This window comes from Ursus maritimus, unplaced genomic scaffold (assembly GCF_017311325.1).
Source record: "Ursus maritimus isolate PB19 unplaced genomic scaffold, ASM1731132v1 scaffold_5, whole genome shotgun sequence".
Lineage (NCBI taxonomy): Eukaryota > Metazoa > Chordata > Mammalia > Carnivora > Ursidae > Ursus > Ursus maritimus.
In genome coordinates this window covers 46,545,902-46,559,560 of record NW_024426663.1, presented here as the reverse complement: position 1 = coordinate 46,559,560, position 13,659 = coordinate 46,545,902, and the positions used below count along the sequence as shown (strand labels likewise).

The 13,659-nt window shown below is 36.5% G+C and overlaps 1 protein-coding gene across 1 annotated transcript in view; it reads left to right on the top strand.

Annotated features, from left to right (window-relative positions):
* MTREX (Mtr4 exosome RNA helicase) overlaps nt 1–13,659 on the top strand; it is a 92,927-nt gene that overhangs the window by 64,670 nt on the left and 14,598 nt on the right. The window contains exons 20-22 of the mRNA XM_040622255.1: nt 4,443–4,553; nt 5,688–5,876; nt 10,625–10,788. Coding sequence (XP_040478189.1) covers nt 4,443–4,553; nt 5,688–5,876; nt 10,625–10,788 — 464 coding nt within the window. The remainder of the gene's footprint in view (nt 1–4,442; nt 4,554–5,687; nt 5,877–10,624; nt 10,789–13,659) is intronic.

The window sequence follows — 13,659 nt, the reverse complement described above, 5'->3', positions numbered from 1 at the left end:
ATTTATTTGAGAGCGAGAAAGAGAGAGAGAGGAAATGAGTGGGAGGAGGGACAGACGGAGGGAGAATCTTAAGCAGGCTCCCTGTTGAGCATGGAGCCCACTGCGGGGCTCGGTCTCAGGACCCTGAGATCATGACCCAAGCCAAAACCAGGAATCAGACACCCAACAGACTCAGCCACCCAGGCACCTCGAAATGTCCCTTATTTAAAAGAACTCTAAGTTCTGTTATATGTGATTGAATGATAAAGATAGAACAAAGAGAAGGACTATATCTTTGTTGTTGTTGTTGTTTAAGATTTTATTTATTTATTTGAGAGATGAGGGTGGGGACAAGCCAGAGGAGAGACAGTGGGAGAGGGAGAAGCAGACTCCCCGCCCAGCAGGGAGCCCAATGCAGGACTCCATCCCAGGACCCCGGGATCGTAACCTGAGCCGAAGGGAGACGCTTCACTGACTGAGCCACCCAGGTGTCCCAGAGAAGGACTGTATCTTAAGAGATGGAATATGTATGTATTGTTCGCTTTTATAAATTAACATCTTTTTTTTTTTAAGATTTTATTTATTTGACAGAGATAGAGAGCCAGTGAGAGAGGGAACACAGCAGGGGGAGTGGGAGAGGAAGAAGCAGGCTCCCAGCAGAGGAGCCTGCTGTGGGGCTCGATCCCAGAACGCCGGGATCACGCCCTGAGCCGAAGGCAGATGCTTAACCGCTGTGCCACCCAGGCGCCCCTATAAATTAATATCTTAAATAGGAATTCTGGACACAGGGAAATCATTCCATAGATAATTTATAAGGAAATTTCATCTCTCAACTGCAGTTGTTATGTAGCCTGGGTATGTTTGAACCAGACTTCCTTTGCATGAGATATGAGGAGGTAATGGGATTTCCACAGTCCTTTTCTTTCCTTTAACTTGGAGTGTGTGTGATACCAAATTTAGCTTTTTAAATGCTTCTTAGATTGCTTCAAGCTTTTAGTTAATTTCCAGAGTTGGAAAGAAAATTAGATCAAGACACACATTTAATATTTTTAAAAATCTAAAATTTAATAAAACACATCAGTTTAAATAACTTTGCCTGGACTTGATTAAAATGTAGTTGGTTCAAAAAATATCTTGTCTGGATGAAAAAATTCAAAAATCATATTTTAGTTAATAGCCTTGATTTGAAGAAATGACACTGCCTGAAACTTACTTAGAACATATTCACTTTAACTTATGGACTTTTCCTATTATCTACCTTATCATTTGCTTATCTTAAAAGGGGAAGTTGATTTATGGCAAACTTGAAAAGGTCTATTCCTGTTATTGGTATTCTAACAGGTTTGCAGTACTTACCCACATGATTATTTGGATTTATATAAACCAATCTTGTGTCATGATGAGCCTGAATTCTAACTTACTTTATAAGGTTATTAGGGTTAGAAAGTCGAGTGAACTATACTATGCAAATATTATGTTTTTAAATCTCTGTGTGTAGAGATTTATCATTTTATGAGAACTATTCAGTTGGTTTTTAAGCATTTAACTTCTTATTTACAAAACTTAAGTCGTAGGATCTTCCCTTCCTTGTACTTACGGAGACATTTGTTGGAGGACTTTTGTAGTGTCTTTCTTGTCATTAATGTGAGAGTTGACCATTTTTGGATAGTGTTTATTATGGGAAACTGTTAGAAATTGAGCAGTTTCTATCTTTCTTCTGAATCAAGTCTTCACTAAATGGTGTTTATTTTGTTTTCAAGGAAATTCTCAAATACTTGTGCTAAATGAATTCAACTTCAGGTACATAAAGCATATACTTCCTGTCTAAAGCTAAGTGAATTATTTTGAGTTTTTCTGCCATTTTTGGATTATGTACATTCACTTCAGTGTTCTCTTTCCATTCAAATAGTGCATCTAGAATTTTGCATGGGTCACAAACTGGTGGTTCAAAGAGCCAGTTCAGCCCTCATAGTGTCTTATTTAAAAATGAATTTGACAGTTTAAGAATAAAGGTTATATTAAAGAATTATGATCCAATGAAAGTAAGCATCCACAAATCCATACTTGGGTAGGTTGGTAGGTAGGTAGGTAGGTAGGTAGGTAGGTAGATAGATAAAATATAGAAAGAATAAATTTGTTAGAAAAGTCACCATTAGGCGACTACCACAAATGGACTCCGGCAAGAAAAATCCATAGATCCTAAGACTAGTGAGTTGAAAGTTTAGTGAGGAATGGGATATTTACAAAGTATGAATCTTCTCATAAGTTTCTTATCAATTGTAAAGGGGAAAGTAGTAAGTTTACAGGAGAGAATGCTAGAGATAACCATCTGAATTGAGTGATGAAAGTTAGTATCACCAATAATGTTGATCAATGGATGGGAAGAACAGAAAAACATCACCTGTGCCAAAAATGCATACCCTGAACCTGATGATTCCTTATAATGAGACAAACTCAAATTCAGAGGCGTTCTACCAAATAAGTACCCCGTTCAAAAATGTCAGTATCCTGAGGAGCACAGAGAAACTGAGGAACTGTTCCAGATTAAGGTAGAATAAAGAATTACTACAACTAAATTTAATTCGTAGTCCTGGTTTGGATGCATAGAGTGGGGGGGGGAGGGTGGTGTAAAAGACATTGCTGGGGAGGTAGGTGAAAGTTTAATATGGACTGTAGATAATACTGTATCCGCGCTAAATTTCCCGCTTTTAATACTCGTGCTGTGGACGTGGTGTGTGTTTGTGGAGAGAGAATGATAAGGCACATGGGACAAATGCAATAATTGGTGAATCTGAATAAAGGTACATAGGAGCTCTTTGTTCTATTCTTGTACCTTTTAACTTAGAAATTATATGAAAATGTCAGTCCCATAAAAACAAAAAAGGTGGGGAGTATTCTGGATTTAAAAAGATGGAAGAGACCTGACAGCTAAATGCAGTAAATGATCGTTGGTTGGAGCCTCGATCTGAACGTGGTGGTGGTGGTGGTGGTGGCGGTATCTGTGAAGGACATTAGTGAGCCAGTTGGGGAAGTTTGATTATGAACTGTATATTAGATGACAATGTATTATTGTTAAATTTTTATGATATAATGTGGCTATGCAGGAGAATGTGTTTGTTCTTAGAAGATACATGATGAAGTATTTGCTGGTAAGATGAAGTGACTTGTTATCCGCAAATGAATTTCAAATGGTTAAAATAGGAGGAACAAGGAAGGCAGAAAGAAAGAAAAACACTCCCTCCAAAAATCCCAAAATCTTATCTGGAAAGAGAAAAGGCACATATGGCAAACTAGTAACAATTGAGAAAATAAAATGGACAGTTTATTATATTATTATTTTTTTGGTCGTTTTCAAATAGGAAGTTGTAGTTGTCCCGTTTAAATGGCTTTCTCTGTTTTTTCATTCTTCATCTTTTTCACTTATTAACACTTAACAAATACCTTTTCTCTTTGGTATTTGAGAATGATATGTGCTAATATTTTAGTTTTGGTATATACAGATTTGTTGACATTTAATTTTGCTTATTATACAAAATAACATTTTTAAAGGTGGTAAGGCACTATTTTAAAGTATTTTACATGCATTGTTTCATGTAATTCTCACAGCAGTTTAATAAGATAGATATCATTTCATCTCCATTTTTAAATGGGGAGAACGAAGCTTAAAAAGATGAGGAGACTTCCTCAAAGTCACAAAACTAGCAGAACACTGAATTCAGACCCAAGCAGTCGTGACTCTGGAAACTGCTCAGCTGTTATACCATTTTATTCAGTAAAACACTAGGAATATATTTGTTACCGGCAGGCCAGTGATAGTCATTTTTTCAGTAGTAATCACAGTAAAGGTAGCCATGAGAGACCAATACACGGATGAATTTGGACCTTTGAAAGTGTTAACTTCTCAGTGTACAGGACACCTCTAAATTTAAAGGAAGTAAAATGTCATATTTGATGATGAGGCAAGGGTGTTCTTGTCAGGAGAAAGTGTGAAGTTAGTTTGAAGATAGGTGATTCTTCATTATGTCTAATGGAGTATACTGTTTCCTCTGGTTGGAATACTTCTTTTCATCTGTTCTCATTCTGGCCCATCCAGAGCTTACGTGAACCTTACTTGGGCATCTAAAGCTACGCAGGAGTCTTTCCTTCCCCTGTAGTGCTATTGTACTTCAAGGTATTCAAGAAGTGCCAATACAGGAGGATGTGCAAATGAGATCTGTATTGCGGGAGTAACTTATGTTTAGGTACCATTTATTTGCCTGTTATTTAGAGGTTTAATTAGTTTTTACTTTTGAAATATAGCTTCTGATAAGATACAAGCTTCCACAATGATTATTATCAACTGTTATGTGTGTCACAGATTGTTAATGCAGCTTTGTTTTAAGGATTCAAGCTAAATTTAGGGAATGGCAGAGTTTGAAAATGTGCAGTTTTAATTGTAGTGTTCTGTAACTCTTGCTTGGCAGGTTGTTCCAGTTTTGGTACACCTCCTGTCTGCCATCAGCAGTGTTAGGCTTTACATTCCTAAAGACCTTCGACCAGTGGATAACAGACAGAGTGTTTTAAAATCAATACAGGTACGTGTGTTAATTTTATAAATTTAAATATAAATAGGATTTATAGCAAGACAACTTAAATGCTTTAAAGTGTATTGCTTTCTTTAAAAAAAAACTGTAAACACTGCTATCCGTGGCAGTTTTTTTTAATAAAAGATAATAGGAGATCTTTGTGTAGATTGTCCACTCCTTGAATATACCAGCAAAGTGAGTTGCTAAAGGAGATCTCACAGAGGAAAACATGGCTACTGTTACATGCAAAATTTGTTTTGCTTTGTTTGTTGAGTGAAAATAACTAGGAGGTATTAAAATTTTTATGTATAAAATCACATGCCAGGACTTTTAAACGTTTTTTAGTGTAGTTAATAAATTAATGAAATAGTTTAATTCTCAGTAGGAAAAATTTATGTCATTCTGGAATTTTATTTTCCAGTAGGGGAAGAAAAAGGAATTTTGTCATTTATTTAGTCAACAAATACTTGGATTGATATTTACTATGCAGCAAAGGCTCTATACTGGAATTTGAGAAAACAAAGATAAGCAGGATGCTTTCGTTAGAGTAGGAATAAGCTGTAGTCCATAGGCAGGCTTCCTGAATTGAAGAATTCTCTTGACAGTTTTACAGAATCTTTATGTGGGTAACCTTTCTTTTTTTTTTTAAATCCCTAACTCACCAAATCCTATTTTACCTTTAAGGCCTATTGATAGGGATCTGGACCCTTCAAAAATTTAATGTCTTTCAACTCAGTAGTGCACCTCTAGGAATCAGCCCCAAGGAAATCATGAGAAAATTGAAAACAGTTTACGCTTGGGTTGTTTAACACCGGATTATTTATAACAGTAAGATGTTACAACAACCTAAATATACAATAATGTGTTTATCAGTAAATTGTGCCACTTTCAGAATTGGTGAGTTCTAAATACTAGAATTATTAATAAATTTAACACATCCCTGTATCAATAAATCATAGTACAGCAATTCAGAAGGAATTTTCAAAAACATATGCAATGGAAAAGTACACTCCAATTTAAGTGCATTTTTAAGTAGCATGTTTCTGTCTTTGTGCATAGAAAAACATAGAAGGAAATATTTATTTAGTCTTAACTAGTCTTGTCTATCAAATGAAAAAATTAATTTTAAATTTTTTGTTTTAGGAAGTTCAGAAACGTTTTCCTGATGGTGTTCCTTTATTAGACCCTATTGATGACATGGGCATTCAAGATCAAGGGCTGAAAAAAGTCATCCAGAAAGTGGAGGCTTTTGAGCATAGAATGTATTCTCATCCACTTCACAATGATCCAAATTTGGAAACTGTGTATACACTTTGTGAAAAAAAAGCACAGGTATGGCAGAAACTTATTTTTTATCATAAAATTCTGTGAATGTCACTATAAATTAATGAATACTTTTTTTTAAATTTTCCTTTCCTCTTGGTTTCATCAGCTAAAACAGAGAATTATCTACCTATCTTTTAAGGAGACCATTAATTCTTATCAGCAAGATGAGATAAAAATCATTTTACTATAATTTGTTATTTAATGGGTTTTCTTCAGTTTTTTTAATGTAATATAATTCATGTAGCATTAGATTCACCCTTTTAAAGCGTACAATTCAATGGTTTGTAGCATATTCACAGATAACTGCAACCATATCACTTTCCAATTCCAGAATGTTTCCATCACCCTAAAAAGAAACCTCGTGCCAGTTAGCAGTCACTTTGTATTTCCCCAATCTTCCAGAGCCTGGCAACTATAAATCTACTTTCTGCCTCGATGGTTTTGCTTATTCTTATTCTTATTCTTTGCTTATTGCTTATTTTATTTAAAAATAAAATCCTGCAGTATGTGGCCTTTTATATCTGTTCTTTCCACTTAGCATAATGTCTTCAAGGTTCGTGCGTGTTGTAGCATGAATTAGTACTTATTCCTTTTTGTGGCTGAAAAATATTCCACTATATGGATATGCCACATTTTGTTTAACAGTTCATCAGTTGATAGACATTTGGGGTTTTTCCACTTTTTGGCTGTTATGAATAACTCTGCTACCAGCATTTATGTACAAGTTTTTGTGTGGATATGTTTTCATTTCTCTTGGATGGAATTGGGTAGAATTGCTGGGTCATATAGTAAGTCTGTGTTTAACCTTTGAGAAACTGCCAAGTTTTTTCCAAAGTGGCTGTAGCACTTTACATTCTTACCAGCGATTTATGAAAATTCTTATTTTTCCATATTCTCACCAATGCTTATTATTGTCTGTGTTTTTTATTATAGCCTTCCTAGTGGTATGAAGTTGTAATAGTTTAGCTTTTTAGGGTAATTAGCTATAGTCTCTAACCAGAAAAGCATTCTTGGAGCCATTGTGAATAATAAATTTAGGAAAAGCTTTTTGAAGTGAACACATTCCTTTCCACTGTCCACTTTTCTTCAACTAGAATCTTTTGTACTGTATAGAAGTGTCACTTTCTCCTTGAAACTGAAAGCTCCTTGCTATTACGCTTTTTCAGGTTTTATCGCATGGCACGTTTTCTGCCTATGTCTTCCTGTTTCACCAATTATTATTTTAAGCTCCTTAGGGTCAGGTATTTCATTTTAGCTTACTTGTACTCTCCCGTATCCCACATGATCTCTTTATAAAGTAGATACCTACTATTTATTGAACACGCTTGTGAGTGGAAACTTCTTGGCTTAACAAAGTAGTATGTTTTAGTTCACAGTTTTATAGCACTCTTTCTGGCTTTCTGTGGACTAACATGATGGGGCCCTGTGCCACGTGGACAGTGAACATATACCTCAGCATGCTGTGGTCCACCAGGAGGGTGCTTCTCAGGATGAGGAAATGGAGACACAGAAAGCTTTAGTAACTAGTACAAGGATCCTCACTTGGGATCCTGGCCTGTTCATCTCTCACCGAGACCATTCCATCAGCTCCCTCCCTGCGTCCATGTACTTTGTGTGTTGCCACCAGAGAGTCATCCTGAACAGTTCCATATCACAAGAACACAGACTCTTGAGCTTGGTTGAATGGTGACTAGAAAGCATCCACAGAGAAGGTGGTATGAAGCCACAGAGAGTGGCATTATCCGAGCTACTCGGACATAATGGAAAAAGGCCATAGTGTGTGGCTAAGGGTGGGACTAAATAAACTTGCTATGAAAACTCAGCAGTACATGAAAAAAGGCTCGCGTGAGTGCATTAAATGCTAATATCGATGTGGACTATGATTATGAGTTAGCACAAATAAAAACATACGCCAAAAAAACTAAAAGGAAAACCTGAAGTGGTGGTATTTGGGCAATGAGATTATAGTAGTGTTTTTTCCTTCTTCTTTTTCCTCCTTAATTGTCTGTAATGTGTTTATAGAATATTTTATAATGAGAGAAAACTACAGAGTTAACAATTTAGGGGGAAGAAAACAAGTTTTTTTATGGCCTCCTAGTGACTGCAGGATAAATTTCACATCCCTTAGCCCTGCTCTCTAAGAAGCCTTCAAAAAGCTGATCTCTCAGCTGTCACCATTGTAAGTACTCATACCTTTTGACCCAGCTTTCCTGCTTCTAGGAATTGGGACTCCGAAGTGAGGTGATACAAACATGTCCTTATAGCATAGTCTGAAAAAGCAAATGAATATAAAACTAACCTCAGTGTGTCATCAGTAGGGATTTAGATGTATGACTTACACATATCCATATCATGGAAATCAACAGGGGCATTAAAAAAAATGAGGTTGGGGCACCTGTGCGGCTCAGTCAGTTAAGCGTCTGCCTTCAGCTCAGGTCATGATCCCAGGGTCCTGGGTTCGAGCCCCGCATCGGGCTCCCTGCTCAGCAGGCAGTCTGCTTCTCCCTCTCCTTTTGCCTCTTCCCCAACTCATGCTTTCTCTTTCTCTCTCTTTCTCTCAAATAAATAAATATCTTTAATTTTAAAAAACCTTTTAAAAAATGAGGTCATTTTACTTGTAGTCTTTGCAAAATGTATTGCAAATGTATTTGCAGATGATTTATTAGGAGAAAAGGAAGCTGATCTCACTTCTGTTGGGGAAAAGCTCCTATTACTGTGTGTCCATGCTTTTACAGACATGAGTATATCTGTTCTTTTAAAATGTGTAGGAAAAGATCTAAAACAGCATCTAACAGAAATATAATTTAAGCCACGTATATAATTTTAAATTCTAAAGAGACCACATTTTAAAGAGTGAAAAGAAATGGGTGAAATTGATTTTAATAATATTTTCATTTAACTCAATATATCCAAAATACATTTTAATAAAAATTACTGAGGAAAAAAAAATTCTTCACTAGTGAGCTGTCTTCTAACCGGTAAGTTTTATATGCCTCTGAGTACTTAGCAGTCTTCTGCTCTGCTCATATGGACATCCTCAGTCAAGGAAACTTTAGAAAACAACTTTTTTTTTTTCTAGTAGACCCGATAAATTATGCTAGGTAGCAGAGAGTTGTCTAGCATATAAAGCATTCTTATCCTCATAGCATTATGACAACACATTTTATCATAGCAATATAAATAACCAGTAAGAGATTGGATTCTGAAGGCTGACAGAGTGGTTTTGAATCCCATCTTTATTACCCACTAGCTCCGATCTTGACTAAGTTAACTTAGTAATCTTTCTCAGATTTTTATCTTGGTAAAATTCACATTTAATATTAGTTACCACCTTACACAATTGCTATACGAATTAAATGAAATAATATAAAGCACTAGAAAGAGGGTACATAATTAGCTATCAGTAAATATCCATTACAGACCACAGTCATTGCCTTTATCATTTCTGCTCCTCAATGGAAGCCTAATAAGTCATATGCAAAATTCTGGAGTCTTTGAATTCACCTTCTGAGTCGCTAAAATTTTGTTTTGTCAGTATTTTTCTGAACTTCAAGCCTCAATCTTAGTAATTCATTATTTTCTTACTGTTGTACTAGGATATTCTTGTCCCAGTTGGAAAAGTATGTAGTGTTTACTGATTAACTGAATTTTAAAACTCATCCATTCTGGAGGATGACCTAAAAATATTTTTTCCTTTTAAAGTTTAGAATAAAGACCTATTCTCTTGGCTAAAGCCATTTCTAGCTTAGGCAGTTTTGTGATACAATTAGAAGGCAAAGAGAAGAAATACTTTTCAGGACATCATGAGGGAAATATTGGTAGCCAAGAGATAAGACTCATAAACCCTCATCTCTCCTGTTCTCTAAGCTACCCCCTCATTTCCTAAGGATGAAAAGCTGGAGTTGATGCTGCTCTTGGAAGCATGATTAATTGTCAGATTTGTCTGGGAGAGCCTATCCTAATTTACTACTGACTTTTTCAGCCTCCAGCAGGTTACCTTATCTAGCTGATGGCTGTCCACCTCACTCCTTCTTCTAGACCTTCCTCCTTGCTCCTCATTTAAGCAAGAACCGTGCTGTGTTCCCCAGCTTCTTAAACTTTTAACAACTCCTAAATATCCCTGCTTTGCCTTAAATTTTTCAAATGGTGTTTTATATATCTATATATATTTCACATTTTTGCTGGTATTTAATTCCTACAGATATATCATTCTTCTTGTGTAATATCCTACAAAAGTAAGAAGCTCCGGGTATCCTTGTAAGGCATCCTTATAAAATATTTTCTAGCGTGCTTGGGTGACTCAGTGGGTTGACCGCTTGACTCTTTTTTTTTTTTTTTTTTTTTTGAAGATTTTATTTATTTATTTGACAGAGACAGCCAGCGAGAGAGGGAACACAAGCAGGGGGAGTGGGAGAGGAAGAAGCAGGCTCCTAGCGGAGGAGCCCGATGTGGGACTCGATCCTGGAACGCCAGGATCACGCCCTGAGCCGAAGGCAGACGCTACCCAGGCGCCCCGACCGCCTGACTCTTGATTTTGGCTTGGGTCATGGTCTTGGGGTCATGAGATCAAGACCTGCGTTGGACTGCACGCTCAGTGGGGAGTCTGGTTGAGATTCTCTCTCTGCCCCTCCCCCTGCTCGTGCACACACTTTCTCAAATCTTTAAAAAATATATTTTTTATTTCATTACATGAATAAATTTCATTTTATTTTGTTTACTTTGTTTAATTTTCCTTATTATTTTATGTGCCTTAGATTGCAATAGATATTAAATCTGCAAAGCGAGAACTAAAGAAAGCAAGAACTGTCCTACAAATGGATGAGCTCAAATGTCGCAAACGTGTTTTAAGAAGGTTGGGATTCGCTACTTCTTCTGATGTCATAGAGATGAAAGGACGAGTGGCTTGTGAGATAAGCAGGTAAAAACTGGTTCTAGAAAACTGACTTTAAAATGAGATACTGTTTTTATACAAGGACTAAACCTTTTGGCAAAAGCTGTCTGAAAAATAAAAAGTGTGTATTGTAGTATGTGCTGGCTAATTGAACATAATTTAAAAAAAAAAAAATTTGTGGGGCGCCTGGGTGGCTTCGTTAAGCGTCTGCCTTTGGCTCAGGTCATGATCTCAGGGTCCTTGGATCGAACCCCGCATTGGTTTCCCTGCTCAGCGGGGAACCTGCTTCTCTCTCCCCCTCTGCCTGCCACTCCCCCTCCTTGTGCTGTTTCTCTCTCTCTCTGTCAAATGAATAAATAAAATCTTAAAAAATAAAAAAACTAAAAGTTTGTAAAATACCTTCCATAGTAAATGCAGTTTTTGATGATGAAGTTAGAAAAAGAGCATTAAAAAAATCTCTTCCATCCCACTATTTAATACAAATGCTATTAGCATTCTGATGTATTTCCTTTTTTCTTTATTTTACTGCATTGTGTATTTTTACGTATTCGTGATCTTAGTTTATACACAGTTTTGTATACTTAATTCTTTTTTACAATTTTGAACATTTTCCCACCTTAAACTACTCTAATAACCATTATCCTATTGTATAAAGTTTTGGGTTAAGAAACAGGGAATTACAGCATAGCATATTATAGGCCATGGCATAAAACTGGATATAAGATATTATCTATTTTGGTGATCTTTTGACATGTTACAAATGGCCTTAAAACTAAATGACTTGAAACCAGCAGTCATTTCATTATTTCTGGTGGTTTCTGTGGGTCAGAAGGGCCTATTGAATGGTTCTGGCTCAAGATCCCATGTGATTTCCATTAGCTGAAGATACTCTTGTTTTGTCCATAGTTATAACCATTATTCCCATTGATTTCATAAAAGATGTTTTTGCAACAGTTTGTTGTGTTTTCACCATGGCCCTAATGGATGGGGCTGGAGAATTATAGGCCTCGTATATGGTTTCAGACATTTCTGGGGAAGACTTATTCATATTTTTCTTATTGTTTAGTTCAGATGTTAAGAACTCATGTCTACATTGTGTGGTAAACTAGAACAATTCTTGGTCACCAAAAGGGGGCAGCAGCTACCCAGCCCCAAGTATTACAGAACAGTGTGATAACAGATTTTTCAATTTAGAGAAGCCGAAAAACCAGAATTTTAAGTGACGTCCCTTGGTTTTTTAATTGTTCACAGACTAATTCAAAATTATTTTTTTAGTTACTGTGTGAGCCAGATATATCATTTGTTCAAGTTACATCTGCCACGTCAGCTTCTAGTTTTCCTTAAACCTGCTTTCCTACTTTGTAATTAAAGAATTGTAGGTACCGTGGGGCGCCTGGGTGGCTCAGTTGTTGAGCGTCTGCCTTTGGCTCAGGGCGTGATCCCGGCGTTATGGGATCGAGCCCCACATCGGGCTCCTCTGCTGGGAGCCTGCTTCTTCCTCTCCCACTTCCCCTGCTTGTGTTCCCTCTCTCGCTGGCTGTCTCTCTCTGTTAAATAAATAAAATCTTTAAAAAAAAAAAAGAAAAGAATTGTAGGTACTGTAAGGTTAATAATTTACCCACATCTAAAGCTAGGCCACAGCACTGGTTTACTGATTCATATGCCAGAATTTATAAATGTTATTGAAATTTTTTCTTTGTAATATTATATGGTATTTAACAACGTAGAAAATTTCTCTCAGATATCTGCAGCTGGATTTAGTCTTGGGAGAATAATATTGATTTTATTCTAAAATAAGACTAGAGAGAGAGAGAGAGAACAGTATCACATATGAAAGTATGTTACCTTTCCCCCAGTATTTGGTTCTCCCTCTGGTCTCTTGCTGAATAAGACCCAGACACTAATGGCAAAAACGTAGGAGTCCTCTTAGGCTCGTCTCCCTTCTCTCTCTCTCTCTTCGCATCTTCCTGAGTGTTTCCTCTCTCTCTGCCCTTTTAACTCTTCCCACTGACTAATGTGCCTTCATTAATTCGTGTTTAGAGTACTGCAGAAGCCCTCATTTTTGTTGCCTCCTGTCTTGAGTCTTTATAATCCATCCTTTATACTGCCTTGACAGTATTCTCTCCAAAGCACAGATCCTATCATTTCATTCTTTTGGTGAAAGTCTCTCAGTTATTCCCTATTGCTTTTAGAATAAATGCCATAATTTAGCGTATTGTTGCCCTTTCCTCTCTAGCCACATCCCACACGTTTCTTTCTCTTAGCATGACCTTTCCTTCACTCCTACCCCGAATCCTAATTCCTACGTATTTTTTCCTGCATCTTACGAAACTTGCTGTGAATTTCTCGCCTTATTTTAAGCTCCTCAACTTTTTTTGTTTAATTGCTTGTGTAACCTGTTAGATCACTGTCCTGTGATTACTGTGTTTTGTGTCTGCCTCCCACCTTAGTGGCATGTACGTGCTAATACGTAGTTCTTGAAGTACTCTTGGCTTATTTGTATTGTCCTCTTTGACTTGACTCTCATTTTACCATCAGGAATCCAGATTTAATTTTTTACTCTATTTTTGATTAGTTAGAACTACTTATAAAGATTGATAGTTCATGACTTTATTCTTTTTTAGAAGTCAAAAAATAAAAGTTTGCTTTTTTTTTTTTTTAAATAGAGGTAACACCCTCAAAATTACCAAATGGGTCTGTTAAGCTCTTTTATAAATGTAAGATACGTTGTGGAACCTTGATTACAGAATTCTAGAAACACTATCTTTGTAGTCTTTTGTAGCTTCCATTGAGCACAGTTGAGCAGAGTTTTTCCTTTTCCACCCATGATGGCAAAGGGAAAAAAGGAAAGATATTTTTTTTTTGCAGTTATTACACAAATCAGAAGATACAGTGTTG